We start from the raw sequence: 17782 nt of genomic DNA, 5'->3' as shown, positions 1-17782 counted from the left end.
GAGTAGCCCCCGCTCTCCACAACTAGAGAAAGCCTGAGCACAACAACGAAGACCCAACACAGCCAAAAATAAATAAATTAAAAAACAAATTAAAAAAAAGTGATGCCAAAAAAAAAGGATACCCGATCATAAAATGACACCTATTTTGTGATAGCATCCAATAAAGAGCAAAGCTCTGCTTCCTTGAATCTACCTCCGAATCCTGTAGCACAAGCCCAGATAAGTCGTTTCTAACCCCCTCTTACTGCCATGCCTCATGGTTCCATGTTGTGTGCTCTCCCTAGCTGTGACGTGTCAATAGACCAAGCTTTGTTCAACTATGGGTATGTTCCTAGTAGTCTCTTGTGAGACTCTGCCACATAAAATTTCTCTCTACATTATAATTTATACTCAAGTTAGCTTCAGTAAAAAAGTCATTTTCTCCCACATTTTCGGAATATTTTCAATACTTTATCCCCAAATTTATTACTAACTCTTTCTGAATTCACCAATTCTCCCTCTAATATCTCATAAAAATCTAACCTAGAAAACAAAATTCACTGCTATTTTATTTTTCCTATCCCTAGTATTTTCTTGTGTTCGGCCTCAACATTGGACAAGAAGGCCCAGGTCCCTGGATGAGTTTAAAAGCCTTTGGGAATTCTATGAACTTAGCAGTGATGGCAAAGACATGAGGGTCAGACAGCAGACATAAAACATGTCCAAGCAAATTATAGTGAGACTACGACCAAAAAATTTTATTTAGTACACTTTCATTTAAATCGCAAGGAAAGTCATGTCCCCTCTTTTAGACTCAGTGATGTACAATAATTTGTTGGGGCAGCAGCTATCTCCTCTTTCTTTTTGCATTATCATCTGTAAGCTTTAAATAACTATTATAGTTACCTCTATCAGCGACAGTGGAGGAGCATGCAAGAGGGCCACCTTGGAGGCAGAAAGATGTGCTAAGAGATGGCTGTATTGGTTCGGACGTTAGTGTTGCCACCACCCCCTGAAGTGCTAGCCTGGTGTACTGTCCTCTGTCCCTTTTAGGCCACACCAGTGAGGTCACTTGCCATCTGTTTTTCAAGTTGAGTTCTGTGTCTGGTTCTGGAATCAATGTCATTCTCATTCCTAGACTAGGAAGAATTAAAGAGCCCTACACACAATTGGCTCAACCTCAAGTCAACTTGTGCCCAAACACCAATAATTGGTCTCTCACTTGGGAACAGTTCCACTAATTAAACTTCATCTTGGTTTTGCTCTACCTAGGTCCCTGTCTCATTCATTTCATTTGTACTCTGATTCCTCTGAGACTAAGACCCTGCCTTATTCTCATCCTGTCTCCTAGAGATAGGAATCTTGTTCTTGGTCCCAGGCTTAGGGGACCCTATTGCCGGCTGAGAGACTTGCGCACATGTCCATGGTCTATCTATACTGGCCTCTTTCTAGCTGCTGTGTTCTATCAGCTTCCAACGCCTGTTGACTACCCTTGCTGTTGACCTTCTATTTGACTATTGCCCTTAACCATATATACTTCAGATATTGTGTTATTATTACCCACCTGTCCTTCCTTCCTCTGACTACTACTGGCTCCATGCCCAAGCTGTAGTAGTATGGCTAGTCTCTTTTCCCTGTGAGTTTGGCACATTTTTCATCAAGTATATCAATACAGTACTTATATTTAATTGTTTTTTTCCATTTCATGGCCTCAATTGGAAATATGTGTTGCTGAGAAAGGAGAATCAATAGACATAGATAGATGCACATGGAGAGGGAGGATTTTAAACTTGGATCTCTGAAAGAATGATAAGGCCAATCTCATTATATTTGTAGCGATAGTGGTTGTGTGATGTCCAGTGTAGACTGAGATATAGAATTGGAGCGAGGAGTAGAGTCAAGGATGTAGAGAAGTATTTGGCAGTAGAAATTGGAATTTGATATATACGAGGCCAGGAGTCATTAAAGCTTGTGTTAAAGAAAGTAATATGCTTACAGTGATGTATAGGGATTAACAATACGACAGTGATAATATAAATGTGGTGGTTACCTGGTTATGGGGTCGGGGTCAAAGTCATTAGAGAGAATGAGTTATTTGATGCAGAGCCTGCAAAGGGAATGTAGAATTGAATCTGGAATTTTGTCTTGTTAGGGGATAAGGAACAAACACTAGACCCAGAATGGCAAAGAAAAGTGAGGAAACAGCAAACACAGATCCAGAACATGGTCTTCATTAAAGTTAAGAAAAAAGGAATATTTTAAGAAGATGTCAAAAACAAAAATACACCAGCAATTAAGGAGTTGGGTTTGTTCAAACTATTGCAATAGGGACCCCAGCTCCCAAGATCACAGTGTCTTGGCAGAGTGGCTTTCCCTTAGATTTTTATAGGAGGAGTAGACAAATTACAGGTGGGATGATTTACAAATGGGGTTATTCTGCAATCAGGGGAAGTTTAGTCAGTTAGCTGAGCAAGATTTATTTATCACTGTGTCTACCTTGTTTCAAAGAGACAAACAATTCTAACCTCATTCATGAAACAAAGAATAGAAAGTTCAAGGCAAAGGAGGAAAGATCTGTGTCTGGCCTTGTTACAGGTAAACAAGGGAGTCACCCATGAGTCTTCTGGAGTCATGAGAGAGAGTGGACAGCAGATCATATGTAGAAGAGTATTTTACAGTAAGCCATTTCCTAGAGCATAAAAGGATGGGGAGACTTCAGAAAACAAAAGGTTGGGAGAATTTCTTAACTGCCCCTATTTTCTGGAGCATAGAGCTCAAGTAAAAGTCAACACTGTCAAAAGGAGTAGTCAGAAGAAGATCAAGAGCAATGGTAAATGAGAAAAGGCCTTATGATGTGGATATAATTTTGTGGGAGGGGGTGAATTTGAGGAGAGAACTGTTAGAAAAATGATAGACTTGAAGTCAGCTCCTAGAGAACTAAGAGAGGTGAGATGAAGAAAAGGCGTAATTTGGATTTATTTTTTCATGAAGTTTGTTGATTGAAGAGGAAAAGAACAGGTTGGTAAATTTCTTGAAGAAAAAGGCTGTTATCTTTGCATTTTTGGACTGTCTTGTACAAAAGAAAACATATTGAGGACATATTTTGTTCTGTGTTATTCTAGAGGAAAGAACTCCATAAAAACTTAGGAGAGGTAGGTGTTAGCTGACTATCAGGAAGAATTTACAGTTAGAGCTGGAGTGGCCTGTTGAAGCAGAGTCTGACTGTCTGCTAGGAGGATTCTGGGAGATTCCTGTATTAAGTGAGTTGTTGCTGGCGGGTCTCCAGAGCCCCTTTCTATTCTAAGGTCTCTGTATGCAGTCTGATTACTTTCAAATAAATAGGGTTTTGAAAGAAAGAAGAGAGTAGGAGGTAGATTCTAGACACAAGGTATGTCTTAGAAAATGGTTTTATTAGAGATAAAACACTGGGTGGAGAAAAGAGAGAAAGCCTTCAGCAGGATTTTTCCAATGGCAGTGCTATAGGATGGGCAGGACACATATGATTCTATGGTTCTATCTAAGGTAAGCTATAGACTCACCATGAATCTTTATTCTTTAACTGCTCAATGTCCCAATGTCTCTAAATAGCCAAGGCTATTACATTCTTTGCCACTAAATATAAGCGCTCTGAGATCTTTACTAAAAAGAGAGAAATCAGTACAAACATGAATATCACTTTTTTGATATAGTTCTGGTTGTGTTCCAGTGAGTATTATTGATTCTTAAAGCAATTTTTCATTCAAAGGCAGTGCCATAATTTGACAGGCCCTAGGAAGCCAAAATACACAATGAGTGCAAAATGAATTGTCCCAGCAAGAGATGGGGATTGCGTCTATTTACCTGCGTGGAAGCATATAACACAAACAACTTTTATAGGGCTTTCTTGTTACAACAATATTTTTTTAAATTAATTTCAAAATTGAGTTAACCTTCTCAGTGGGCTTTTGAACACTCTGCTTTCATTGGGAAGTGGAGGGGGTGATAGATGGGGGAATGATATGTACTTTTATTTTGCTCTTATCAGGACATAGTACTGATCTCTTACAGATTTCTAGGTATGACAGCATTTGTAGTAATTTCAGCTACTTCTGGACTTTCATTACCCAGCAACTCTTTAGTCATTGAGTTTGTGAAACCTGCCATAATCAATGATTACTATTCAGCCTAAGCCACCAATTTTAGAGGTCCCCATTTTTTCCCCTCTCTATATAGAATATCCACATCACCTCTCACCAGTTGTGCATAATGTATTGAAGTTTGATGCAACAGTAATCCTTAGCCCTGGTTCTGCAACCCTCCAAAGTATCTAAAATTACTTCTGGTAGCTCTTAAAGTAAAATTATATTGAGTTTACCTTTTATTTCACAAAGGAGAGAAGGAATGGAAGGAGTGAGGGGGAAGGAGGGAGGGAGGAACAGACTTGCACAGTGCATTTAAGATTACTGGAGAGAGATGCCAGTTAAAATCAAGCAGTGGAATTCATCATCCCCAAAGGTTGTGAGAGACATTATGGTGTTGTGGCAGGATCACTGAATTCTCATTAGCTGTGAGACTTTGGGCAAGTCACAGAAATGCTCTACCTTCAGTTTTTCTCAGAGGGAGTGAGGGGCTGAGATCAGATAATCTCTAAGATCTCCTTCAGCTTTCATTATTCTGTAATTTTACAATTAGGAGCTCACTCCATAACAATATATACAGATTTTGTATTTTTGTCCTGAATTATGTGGTTTATCCATTTGCAATGATAAAATTAGCAAGACAACTGCCAAGTCTTTAGTTTTCTTTGTGCTGTGTAGATACAGCCATAAGGGAAAATTAAACAACACAGATAAATAATTGTCTAGCTAATCTCAGTTACTACCCAAACACATCATGGTGAGACATGGCAAGGCATGAGCTGAATATGACTCATAAGTATAGTGCTTCTCTTTTAAAATTTAAATGTTATCCAAGCAATAGATATTCATATGTAGGAAAAATTTTTAGGCAGCTCTAGTCACTACTGGAGTGACCGTTATAGAGTTAGAATTATTTCTAATTTGGGTTTCTATATTTTAACTGTGGAGTCAGATAATCAAATCATGTAATCAAATATCAGATCATGAGATTTGGCAAATCTAGATCTGCTTTTGCTTTTAAAGACAAATGTTGAAAATATTTGTAATATTTTTTTTAATATGGCATATTAACTCAATATATGTTAAAACATTACAAATCATTGGTTAATTTTTAAAACCAGTATAATCTAGAAAATAGTTCACTAACTTTCTCAAGGTCTGACAAACACAAATTACTACACTTTTGTAACTGATCACTAGATAAGATCTAGGATGACTCATTGTTGAAAACAGTGAACATAATAGAAATATCTAAGGAAACACAATTGTTTGAAATGGCTGGTATAATACCTAAGCAGCCTGTTTCGATAAATGTGAAAAACTTCAAGAAAGAATAGCTAAGAGAGTAGATTCAATGAAAAATGACCAACAAACACAATTAGCCTGTCCAACATTTCCTCATCTCCTAAGTATGGACCTAAATAATTAACATCAAATATATGAAGTTTGATTTTTAGAAAATTATTAACTTTCTCTGAAATGCAGGAAGAGGAATTATGAATAAACTTTAGTGGGGAAAAAAAATGCTAACTTCAATCATGTTTGATCAAGATTCCAAAAGAAGTATGGCGTTTCTTTGCCTGTAATTCTTGTAAGAAAGTGGCCACTTCCTACTCCATCTTTAATCTCTTTACTCTTCAAGGTTTGCTGGAATTCCATGCTTGAGAAGTCCCAGAAACGAGACAGTACAGTGCATAGGAGAAGGAATAACCCCCTCAGAGCAGTCTTCCACACAGCCCTAGGTATTTCTCCCCCCAAACATGCCTTGTCCACAGAGGACTGCAAGCCTTTCAGGAAATGGAAAGTTCTTTCTCATAATAAAGCTGAAAAATTTCACTGTAAATGATCATTTTCCTTAAGGTTAAGGGACAAGAAGTCCTAGGTTTCTTTCAAGTCTTGGGTTCAATAATTATAATGAATCAGGGAATTTTTCTTAAACTTGGATGTACTGTCGTAAGCCTGGATAATTGCCATCCCCTCTGTAACTTGCCTACTGGAACAAGGTTTACTACACATCTGAGGGCAAGGTGTTCCTTGGTTCTTGCTCAGTCAGTATAGTAAATGTACTTTTGCTACAAACTGGAGGGAATCCAATGGAGCAAAGCCCAAGGATAAGGTGGTTTCCTTTGAAATCAACTGACTGCTATTTAAGTGTGAAATAGAGAAGATTGTCCTCTTCTGAAGTAGAGGCAATAGCAGAGAAGTTCTTGCCTTTTGAGACGTTACTATCTAGCAGCCTTGATTCTTGCATCATAGAATCATGCCTCTCAAGTTTGGCCAACAGTCAGCTTTGCCCTGGTGATCATTTTTGGACTTTAGACCTTGACTTCAAAGCCTTTATTTCAAAGAATTATTTTTTTTTACTCTACAAGCGGAAACTTTATAAGGAACAAACTCCTCTCTCCCTTTCTTGGCATACTTGAAGAAAGTTTCTCTTTGGCTGTAGTCTAAGAGTGGATACGCGTGAATTAGTGGAGAGAGAGAGAAGATAATTCTCATTTATTAGGCACATAGGTGAGCAAGATAGTGACACCATGTTAGGTTGTCTTGTTTTTCCTCTCATTTAATGCTCATCACAAATCTATGAGGTAGATATTATTACTTCCACTTTACTGACAAAGGACTAGGAGAGCAGGGATGATATATATTGAACACCAGTATGTGAAAGCCCTTAGCACTGGGCTTGGCACATAGTAAACATTAAACCAACGTTAGTTCCCTCCCACTCACTTAATAATAATCGCCAATATTTATTGAGCAGTTTACTGAAACATGCCATTCATTATTAAGTACTTTAAATAATTAACACACTTGAGTGTTTTAGTAACCCCATGAGGTGAGTACCAATGTTAATACCAATTACAGATAAAGAAAGTGAGGCAATAAGAGGTTAAATAACTCACTCCAAGTCATGGTGTCAGAGATAGAATTTAAATGCAAATAGCTGGCTCCAGAACCAGCTGTCTTAACCACTACCCTGTGCCATCTAAAAATAGTGATGCTTATAGTAGATATCTATTTTTTACATTTGGGTTTTTTATATCTGAATAATTTGTTATAAAATTAGAAGACATAAAATTAAAATTAGTAAAAAAAAAAAAAAAAGAGGAAGATGATGGAATAATTCTTTCCATGCCTAATGCCTATAAAGCAGAATAATATTGTTTCCTTTTCATAATACAATATTTTGAAATTCAGGCATACCTCTGCTATTTGGTCATGATAACAATACAGGTCCACAGCTTTTATGCTTGAGGTAATTAAGGTTTTATCTACATGACACAAAGCATATTTGGAATTGTCCCCTTTTTTCATCACTTTCATCCCTCCTATAAATATTAAATGCCTATCTTGTGATAAGCATGACACTAGGAGTTGACATTAATATAGATGCCTTGATTCATTAAAAATATACATATTTGCCAGCACTTTTCTAAGCATTTGGGATTCATCAGTGAACAAAATAAAAAATCTCTGCCTTTGTGGAGTTCAAATTATTGCAAATGTATCAGACTTTTCATTTGAGAAATTAGTTCACAGTCAAGAAGACTAGAAAAGATACCACAAACTAGGATATAATGCAAGGGATATAATTTCTATACACATAAAGAGTAGGAAGTGATTAATTCCATGTAGGATAGGTTTGGAGGTATGGAAACAACATTTGAGCTGGGTCATGAGGACTGACTAAGCCGCAAACCCAAATGATTCAAACCTTGAAGACTTGCTATGTACATTGACTAAGGAAATTGACTGACCTGCCTCCCATCTCCAGTCCTTAATTTTTGGTTAAAGGAATAACTTTGGTCCCATTCCCCAGAATCAGAGCCTGAGAAGGGACTCTTGAGCGAATACTTTATTGGTGGAAATCCATAAGGGAATGAAGAAAGAAGAGAAGCCAGGGGAAGAAGACAGCAAAATGGGTTCAGGAAAAGCATGGTCTCAGCCTAATCCCACAATTTGTGCTGAAGCACAAGTTGCATCACAGACAGAGATTGTCTGTGTCTGGAGTCACAGGGGGCAGAAGGGGCATGACCTCTCAGGCACCTCAGGTTGAGGTGGTTCAGTTTACATCCCCCGCCCAAGGAGCAGGTGTGGGTCATTGGCAGCCAACACCTCCAGAAGCTGGGAGCTGGGGACATGAGCCTGGTAAAAGGGATCTGAGAATGTCACCAACAGCATCTGTAAAAGGAGCCTAGGACATCTGGAAGGTATAGGTAGGGATGTAGAGATGTTGAGAATATTTGAACAGCAAGTGAGGGGAGAGAGAATATTGAGAATTGGATTTTTTGGTACCTCTTTTTGCTTTGGTAAGCCATTTATAAAATCTGCAGTAGTCATTATTTATTTTTTACTTCATTCACTAAAAAAAATCTTGAGATGTGAGTAATTTAAATTTAGCAAAATGGAAGAGGTCACACTGTTAGGACTCCTGATTTGGAGTTAGTTCTTGAAGACAAATACAGTGTGACTATCTTTTATTCTGATTAAAGGGAACTGCTTCCATTTTGAAGTCAGAGTCCAGAAGTGTATCTTCCTGGTATAATTTAAGAGTCTTACGCCAGATACTCCTTCCCCTTTTATTTTTCCAGTGATAGTGTTTTAAAATTTTTAAATGCCTTTAGGCAATGCCTACTCTCACGAGGCCTCCGTGGACCCCGCCTCTGGATTTTACTTATGGCTAGATTTTCACATTAACATTAGCTGCCTGGCACCTTAGACAGTTGAGTTTGTAAAGGCTTAGAGCGATGCAGCTAAGATTTTCTCCTAGCTAGATTCTCCTCACCTGGGATACTATGAGGTGAAAGGGGAGATGCAGAGTTGAACTCTGGTCAGATGGGATTTTGAATTTTTAAATATATGTATAATCTACAGAAGAGGGTAAGACAATTTTTAGGCTGAACTTCTTCCGATAGTCACTACTAGCAACACAATATATCACAGCATCACTTCTCTATCCCTGACACAGCCCTTCTCGAAATGTCTCAGTGTCATAGGAGCTGTCATTGTTTGTACTGACCCCCCATTCCTCCACTCCTCCCACATTCTAACCGTAAGGAATGCCTCGAAAGATCTACAGATTCAACTGCCAGCTCAGCACAATTTAGCTGAGGGGAGAGATGGAGTGAGTCTACTTGACTGTTATGCTAGAGTGGAAATACCCCCCAAATTTTTATTTTTATTTTCAGCCTTTAAAAGTTGACTTATTCACTGTAATAGTGGTAAGAGATCATGTTAACTCCATTCAGCTTTACATGTTTATCCCATCTTGTTCCAAAAATGACTTAAGGCAACTGTGCAAGCCACATAAATTGTAATTTTTGATCTTTCTGCATGCTTCTAATGGAGGAAGAAGGTAGGACACTCGTTTTTGATGGTTTGATAGACATTTTGTAGAGAGAATGTTTAAGATGTTTTCAAGGCCAACTTGTACCGTCTTTGACTTTTGTTTTAATTTAAAAAAATCTCTGGGTCATTTCTGTTTCAGAATAAAACACTAAATTTTGTTCCAAAGGTTAGAAATCCTAGATTTGTTCTCAATTTCTGTAACAGAGTAGATCTATTTAATTAATAAATCACTTGTATTCTTATTTAGAGACTTTATAGGAACATTCTAGGGGAGAAGCCCTCTTAGTCGTTTATCTGAGAAAGATGATTTTTTTTTTTTTTTTTCCTGTGGGAAATTGCTGTTTTTCCTCCTGGGAGGAAACTGTTAAACTTGATGGATGTTTTTTACCCAAATCCCACAGGCTGGATTAAAATCTCAACATACTATATGCTGCACTTCAAATTTTATAAAGTGCTTTTAAATACCTTCCTTCAGTAAGGTGAGACAGTCATTATTATCCATACTTCTTATAGATTAGAAAATGGAGGCAAAGGAAAAGTAACTTCTCTGAGGTCAGATGACTAACTGGTAGCAAGCCTAGATAGAAATCAGCTTGGTCCCAGGCCGAAACTTTTGAGAGAAGTAGACTTGTATATGTATGTTTCAGATATCACTGGGACCTTGCCTCTGAATTTTCTCCTTGGTTAGGTTTTTGTTTGCTACTCTTTGAAATCCTCAAGTGAGTAGTGTGATAAGCAATAGGATTATTTGCTTTCAAAGTCTCAGAAAGCAAGGAGTGGGAGCATAGGTGATACTTGCACCACTCTGCTGACACAAAATGCTGTATACTGGCTCAGTGTTTTGAGTGGGACTTGAAATGGAAAACATGGTAAAAATGAAAAACAAAAAAGAATAGCAAAATGTGACCACCCAAAGCCATGATCCAGGCTCCAGACTGATATCTGGTACACAGCTCAAGAGGAAGACCATGTAAGTAACAAAGGGGCGTATGTGAGGTAGCTACAGAATGTTTTTTTTATTACTTTCCTTTGAGCCTTTGAGGTAATGATGCTTAATATTCAAGAAAAGTGAAAATCAAAAGGGAAAGGAAGCAAACAGCCCAGCCCAGTGGTGATTGGTAGAGTAATTGTGGGCATGGCCCCAGGATGATAGCAGCTTCTATTTAATCAATGTTGACAAGGCTGGGGAGAGCTGGGCAGGTCCCAAGAGGTAATGTTTTACTGGGAAATCCACTCAACCTAATTTCAGTAATGTAGGGCTGTGGAGGGGCCTGGACCGGTGCCAGTAAACAGGGCCATTAGAGCTCAGTGTAGGCGATGGCAGCTGGGAACACCGCCATCTCTCCAGCAGCACTGCAGCCGGGCTGCCTGGCTGGGCACACACGCGGCCGCTGCTGCATATGCTCCTGGTATTTGCTCACCAACAGAATGTGCAGACGTGCTAGTCTCACCCTTTCGAGGAAATGAACGGAATGCATAAAGACAAGAGCTGCTTCCAGAATCTATTTCAGCAAGAATCAGAGAGCCAGTTAGAGGCACATATTTCAAGGACCACTGTGAAATCATCCACCAGGGTCCCCTACCGCCACCCGGTTCCAAAGGGATATAGAAATGACTTTCATTTTTATTGCTGTCTTAATGTGGTCTTGATCTTTCTTAGGACTGGTAGTTGTGGGTCAAGAATATGAAAACTACTAGAGTTTTCCACATTTCAAATTTTATGAGATTCATTAGAGACGCTCAACTTTGCAAATCCAAGAGAAGTGGCCTAGGAGAAAATATGCCCCTTTGGGCTGAGCTCTTCTTGTCTAGATATTACTTTTTCCTTTATCACCCCTTCTCCCATAAACAATAATTACTAGCATATGAATTCCAAGAAGGCAGAGCTTTTTGCTTGATGTTTTCATTGTTGTATCACCACTGCACTACATTGCATTTGAAATGCATGGCACGGTGTGTGGCATGTAGTAAGGGCCCAGGACCTTTTACTGAATAAATAAATGAATTAATGAACACATTTCTTTCTTCCCTTTTGAAGCAACCTTCAACTCTAGAACATGAAGAATACATGGCTCTACTGTCATGATGTTAACTTTCTCTTTTTAAAGTAACATGGAAATGGTAAAATTCACGGCAGCTGCTAGTGAACATCGTTATTTCTAAGAGGTCTTTGGGCCCAGAAGAAGTAATGTTTTTGTCAAGGCTAACATGCCAAGGCTGGAGAAGGGTATAGCTCTTTATCAGATTCTAACATTATCTCTTCAAGTTGACTGTAATTTTTGTGAATTTATTTAATACAAATAATAATTATTAAAATTGCTCAATTTTATTTTATTAATAGACAAATTTTTCCCCCTTTTAGACCAAACTGCTAAAACACGTCATCAGTTTTTGTTTTATTTATTTATTTGGGGGCATAGTCTATATCATAATAAAATTGGATTTCAGGGTTGATTTCTGGGGTGAAGACTGATTTTGGAGAAGAAACCCATCCTAGGTAGAATAATAATGATCCCTAGTGAGGAAGCTCGCTAGTCACATGATATATACACATAGATAGGAGATATATACAGTCGACCCTTGAACAACACAGGTTTGAACTGCACGGGTCCACTTATATGTGGATTCATTTTAATAGTGAATACTACAGTATTACACGATCCGTGTTGGTTGAATCTATGGATGTTGGATGTTGGCTACAGAGGAAGTGCAGATACAGAGGAACTATGGATACGGAGGGCCCACTATAAATTATACATGGATTATTTTCAACTACACAGAGGGTCGGCGCCCCCAACCCAGTTGTCGTTCAAGGGTCAACTGTGATTCACTTTGTGATCTTTCTTTTCCTGTAATGCCTTAACCAAAATAACAGTATTAATGTTAGGTTTTCATATTTAATATGAGTAAAAGTACTATTCAGAGCTAAACTGAAACAGGGAGAACACTTTCTACTCTTTAACTTGCTGGATTTCAGCTGTCACATCAGGCTTTCCTCATTCACCAGCTCCGGGCCCATTTACTTCCCTCACTTGCTTTATGTCACTTGGTACTGAAAATCCCATTCAGTCTTTAGCTTCCACAGCCTCTTCTTAAGTAACAACTGTCTCAGAGAGAGGTTGAGCCTCTAGATGGGGAATGTGATTATTTACGCTAATTGAATCATGATCTCTGGAGTGACCAGCTGGCCTCAGCCATTCATCCATCTTTGAACTCACCATGATGATCAAACGTTTTGCATAAAATACTAAAAAGAATACATATTAACTCATCTCTAGCATTTACAAATTATGTAATTAGTGCCAGAAGGGGCCAAGACCAGATTTCATATTATTCAAGACTAATCAGAATTCTTCCCTCCATTCTGAACTGCTTTTACAAAGACCAATTTTTAGACTTCATAGTCTCCAGGCCTACATACCTGTGGACCCCCTGCTATAGCTCCTACTCTGAGCCCATCCACCCTTCTTGGGCAAAGGGACGAGCTGGGAGAGCAATGTAAAATAGATACTACCTAGATGGCTCTGTCCTCGGTTGAAATTCACTGTTGCCATTCACGGAGAGTGCGTTCCTTTATCTTATTGTGCATCAGCTTCCCCACCTATAAAACTGGGATGACAAAGGTAGCTGTGAGAATTAACCAAATGACACAAGTGCACTTAGAACTGTTCTAAACGTGTAGGAAAGACTCAAATATGGTAGCTATAGCTAAACACTTTATACAAGGGGTCAGGAAAGTTACAATTTATGGTTCTTTCCATAAAGACCTTCTTGACCTTCTCTGGTCACATTTGACCACCTGATATAATGGGGAAACCTGGACAAGTAGAAGACCTAGATTTTAGTCCTGGCTTGACATGAGCAAACCATATGATTTAGAGAAAAATCTCTTTATCTGAACTTCAGTTTCCTCCTCTATGAAATGAGGATGTCCATTCATTCTTTCATTCAGCAAGTATTTACTGAGGGCCTTTCCTGCACGAGGTTCTGTGCTGGACATGGGGGATTCAAAGTTGTACAAAAGTAGATATTGTCGTTAGCTTTGAAGACTTATGGTTTAGTCACTGGGTGATCTTAGAGGTCCCTCTCACTGCCAATATTCTATAATTATGGATTTCATTGCCTATTAAATGTTTATTACAAAAAGCTTAAACAAGATCGAGGGTATTTACTGGTTTTCTCACTTTCCTTCTCAATACCTAGAAGAATGTCTGGCACATTGAAGGTGTTCGATACCAATTTATAGAACAACTAAATGAATAAATAATTATATTTCAAACACTTTGAAGCATTTGAGAGAAAGAATATGTAGATATTGAAGCTCTTTTAATAAGGAACAGACAGCAATGACTTCCTGTCACAATAAACAGATGCATGTCAAGTTTCACCATTTCTCCTGGGCCCAGGCAAAGAATAGCAAGAGAAAGTGGGGGAATTTGGAAGGATTTAACCTGATTCCACTCCAGAAGTGGACAGAAACTGTGGCTATTTAAAATTATCTGGATTTTTGTTCCTTCTTTTTCTCCTTTTGAACTGTGTTCCCTTATTTCACAAATATACCTCTGTTCTCACCTTAACCAACCTGATTTCACCTTTTCTCTTGAGTTTCCTAATCTCCTTCAACTCATACATAATAGCTCCCAAGTTTTTATTTTAGTAAGAGAGGTTTGAAGTCTTCTCTTGCTCCTGTAGCTAATCCTTCTATGTTCTTCTAGACAGTTTAAATCAATATTCTGTTTCTTTTGCAGTTTGAAGAGGGCACTAAATATGTGGTTTCTTGGAACTGGTAAAGATGATAAACCACTGTGGGCATACCTGTAGGCTCCAAAGTTTGGGCATGGCTAGGGAACTAAATAAATTATCTGAAAGAATTGAAAATTTCTATAAAAAGATCTAACAAATATGGAAGCTTTCTTCTGATAGAAAATTAAATGATCCATTAGCGCACCAAAGTTCTATAATACACGAGGGACACTGCTGCTACATAGAGTATTATGAAGATCAGAACTCAGTTAGTTTCACCCAAAAATTTTTGTTGGAAAATGTGATCAGTGTGCTGGTTCTTCAAGAGTTAATAATGATCACTTTGGAGGGATCTAGCCTTAAAAAATTCTTTATGAGTAGTAGTAGATAGCCTCACTAGGATAACTACATTTTGAAAGTAACTTACAGTCTGTTGCAAACCCCACAAAATAAATCAGACTTAAAAACTTTGGTCAAAAACAAGTCATTGTAAGATAAAATGACCTATCATAGTTGCTACTTACCAGACCAGCCTCATTTGATTCTTAAAAAAACACATCTATTTTCAAAACAATAAGCATTTTCTGCTACTGAAGAGACTTAAAAGAATATTATTAGATAGGTGTCCAAAGAAGGAATTCCAAAAATTATATTTAGCAGCAGTGGTCTTGTTTGGATATAAATGTTCAGCTTTATCTGAATATAAATATATAGCTGACTGATTTCAAAGAAACATACATTTTTATGAGCTCTTCTAATGGCCTCCTAAAAGTTCCCCATTTCTCTAGTCTCAACATCTCTCAAGTCTTAGAAATACTTGTGTGAAAAATTGACCCTTGGCTGGCATCTGGCAACTTGAATTTTGAGAGGGTTCTCACCACTTCCTAAAAGAGTGTTCATTGTGCCTAAACTCTTTGCGCCAACAATGTGGTTTAGGCTGGACATCTGTTTTCCTCCTGGGAGTCTGGATTTGGTACATGCTAGGTAGAGGGTGCCTACACAACCAGTCTCCAATAAAAACCCTGGACTTGTAAGCTCAGGTGAGCTTCCCTAGTCTATGACATCTCACACATGTCACACTTCATCGCTGGAGGAATTAAGCACGTCTTGTATGAGTCCATGGGGAGAGGACTCATGGAATCTTGTGCCTGGTTTCCTCCAAACTTCGCCCCATACAACTTTTCCCTTTGCTTTTTTTGGTTTTATATCCTTTCACTGTAGTAAATGGTAGCCATGAGTAAGACTACATGCTGAGTGTTGTGAATCCTCCTAGCAAATCGCTGAACCTGGGGGGAGTCTTGGGGACCCTGATACAGGAGTTTAGTTTAATAACAGATGTGATGTCAAGGCAAATTCTCTTTCCATTAGCTGGCATACTAGTAAGCCGTCTGTAGTATGAAATCAGTTGACTGAGTTCTAGCAGGAAACCAGGCAGAAGAGTAATTAGAAAATCACCTCTTTCCTAAGGAAAAAAATGACCCTTTAAAGAGAAACAAAGTCTTTCTTTTTTTTTTTTAAATAAATTTATTTATTTATTTTTGGCTGTGTTGGATCTTCGTTTCTGTGCGAGGGCTTTCTCTAGTTGAGGCAAGCGGGGGTTACTCTTCATCGCGGTGCACGGGCCTCTCACTGTCGCGGCCTGTCCTGTTGTGGAGCACAGGCTCCAGACGCACAGGCTCAGTAGTTGTGGCGCACGGGCCTAGTTGCTCCGCGGCATGTGGGATCTTCCCAGACCAGGGCTCGAACCCGTGTGCCCTGCATTGGCAGGCAGATTCCTAACCACTGCGCCACCAGGGAAGCCCCAAAGTCTTTCTTATTAAGTAAAATACACTTGCCCTATGGATAAGTGTACTCATTTGGAATGTTTTTGATGCCAGAAACTAAAAACTACTACAGTGGCTTAAAGAAGTTAGTCATTTGTCTCACATTAATAAGAAAAAGTCTGAGGAAAAGTGTCCAGGAGTAGTATGGTTGGTCACAAGTAGGTTTTTTTCTATCTTTCTGCCTTCACTATGCTTAGTGTATAGTTTTTATCTTCATAGTCACAAGGTGACTGCTACACTACCAGGTATTGTTTGATGTCACAGTCATCAGGAATAGGATAGAGTAAAGAGCAAACACCTCCTCTGGAGCCTTCCCAGGGAAGTTTGTCTCTATCGATTTGGCCATCACTGTGTGATATGGACATCCCTAGCTCCAAGGGGAGCTGAAAATGCAAGTATTGCCCTTTCCAGCCTTTATAATACTAGAAATAAGGGGTGAGAGAGTTGGAATGGATGTTGAATGATCCACATAAAGTATCTGTCATGATAAGTCTGACATTAATGCAAAAGAAATACAAGATCGTTGTGGACCCCCCCTGTGTGGATACCTTAACTGTAAGGCTGAGAGACTAAAGACCATGGTAGTTTCTCTTTAGTGAACTCCTCGCCCACAATATCACAGCTTTGTTCCTGAGCTTTTCTCTATGTGTCACTGAACAATTTCCTGGGGGTAAACTCTTCTGAACCTGGAAATTACATTACTGAGATAGCAATAATCTCTTTTTATCTTAAATCTTTTATGAAGTGGTATGAAAAGAAGAAATGCATTGCACTATTACCTGAACAGATGAGACAAAATACTAACTCTGCTTCCCCCGCCCTAACCCCATCTGTTTTCTTCTTCAGAAGCTGTAGACGAAACCAAACCTAAGGAAAGTGCCCGGCAGGATGAGGGTAAAGGAGAAGAACGCGAGGCGGACCAAGAACATGCCTGAACTTTAAGAAATGGCTTTCCACATCCCCACTCTCCCCTCTCCTGAACCCTGTCGCTCCTCACCCTCTTCTCAACTCCTCTCTGAAGTTTCCCTTCCTGTCCTGCTCACGTCTGTGAGTCTGTCCTCTCCCACCCACTAGCCCTCTTTCTCTCTGTGTGGCAAACATTTAAAAAAAAAAAAAAGCAGGAAAGATCCCAAGTCAAACAGTGAGGCTTAAACATTTTTTGTTTCTTGGTGTTGTTATGGCGAGTTTTTGGTAATGATGATCCAATCATTTTGGGAAATTCTTGCACTGTATCCAAGTTTTTTGATCTGGTGCGTGTGGCCCTGTGGGAGTCCACTTTCCTCTCTATCTCTCTGTTCCAAGTGTGTGTGCAATGTTCCGTTCATCTGAGGAGTCCAAAATATCGAGTGAATTCAAAACCATTTTTCTTTTCCTCCTTTTCAATGTGATGGAATGAACAAAAAGGAAAAAAATCAAAACCCAGTTTGTTTTGAAAATAAAGAAATAAAGCAAATGTGCCAATTAGCGTTAACTTGCGGCTCTAAGGCTCCTTTTTCAATCTGAATATTAATAAACCATGAGAGTAATCAAATTCCCAACGGCTCTGTGTTTCTGTTCCACCTTCTCATGAGTTGGTTTGACACACTGGGATTCTTACATTTTTTTTTTTTTTTTTTTAATGAATTGACATGTTTTTATTTATTTATTTATTTATTTTTGGCTGTGTTGGGTCTTAGTTTCCGTGTGAGGGCTTTCTCCAGTTGCGGCAAGTGGGGGCCACTCTTCATCGCGGCGCGCGGGACTCTCACTATCGCGGCCTCTCCCGCTGCA

General features: G+C 38.9%; 1 protein-coding gene across 1 annotated transcript in view; it reads left to right on the top strand.

Moving 5' to 3' along the window:
• Positions 1–17547, top strand: part of GAP43 (growth associated protein 43) — a 92689-nt gene extending 75142 nt beyond the window's left edge. Inside the window, exon 3 of the mRNA XM_036850677.1 lies at positions 16859–17547. Within this exon, the coding sequence (XP_036706572.1) occupies positions 16859–16947 (89 nt within the window). The 3' untranslated portion in view covers positions 16948–17547. The remainder of the gene's footprint in view (positions 1–16858) is intronic.
• The last annotated feature ends 235 nt before the right edge of the window (positions 17548–17782 follow it).

The sequence above is a fragment of the Balaenoptera musculus genome, chromosome 4 (genome assembly GCF_009873245.2).
Source record: "Balaenoptera musculus isolate JJ_BM4_2016_0621 chromosome 4, mBalMus1.pri.v3, whole genome shotgun sequence".
In the NCBI taxonomy this organism is placed as follows: Eukaryota; Metazoa; Chordata; class Mammalia; order Artiodactyla; family Balaenopteridae; genus Balaenoptera; species Balaenoptera musculus.
The sequence above is the reverse complement of the archived record's forward strand: the minus strand, read 5'-3'. Positions and strand labels throughout refer to the sequence as shown.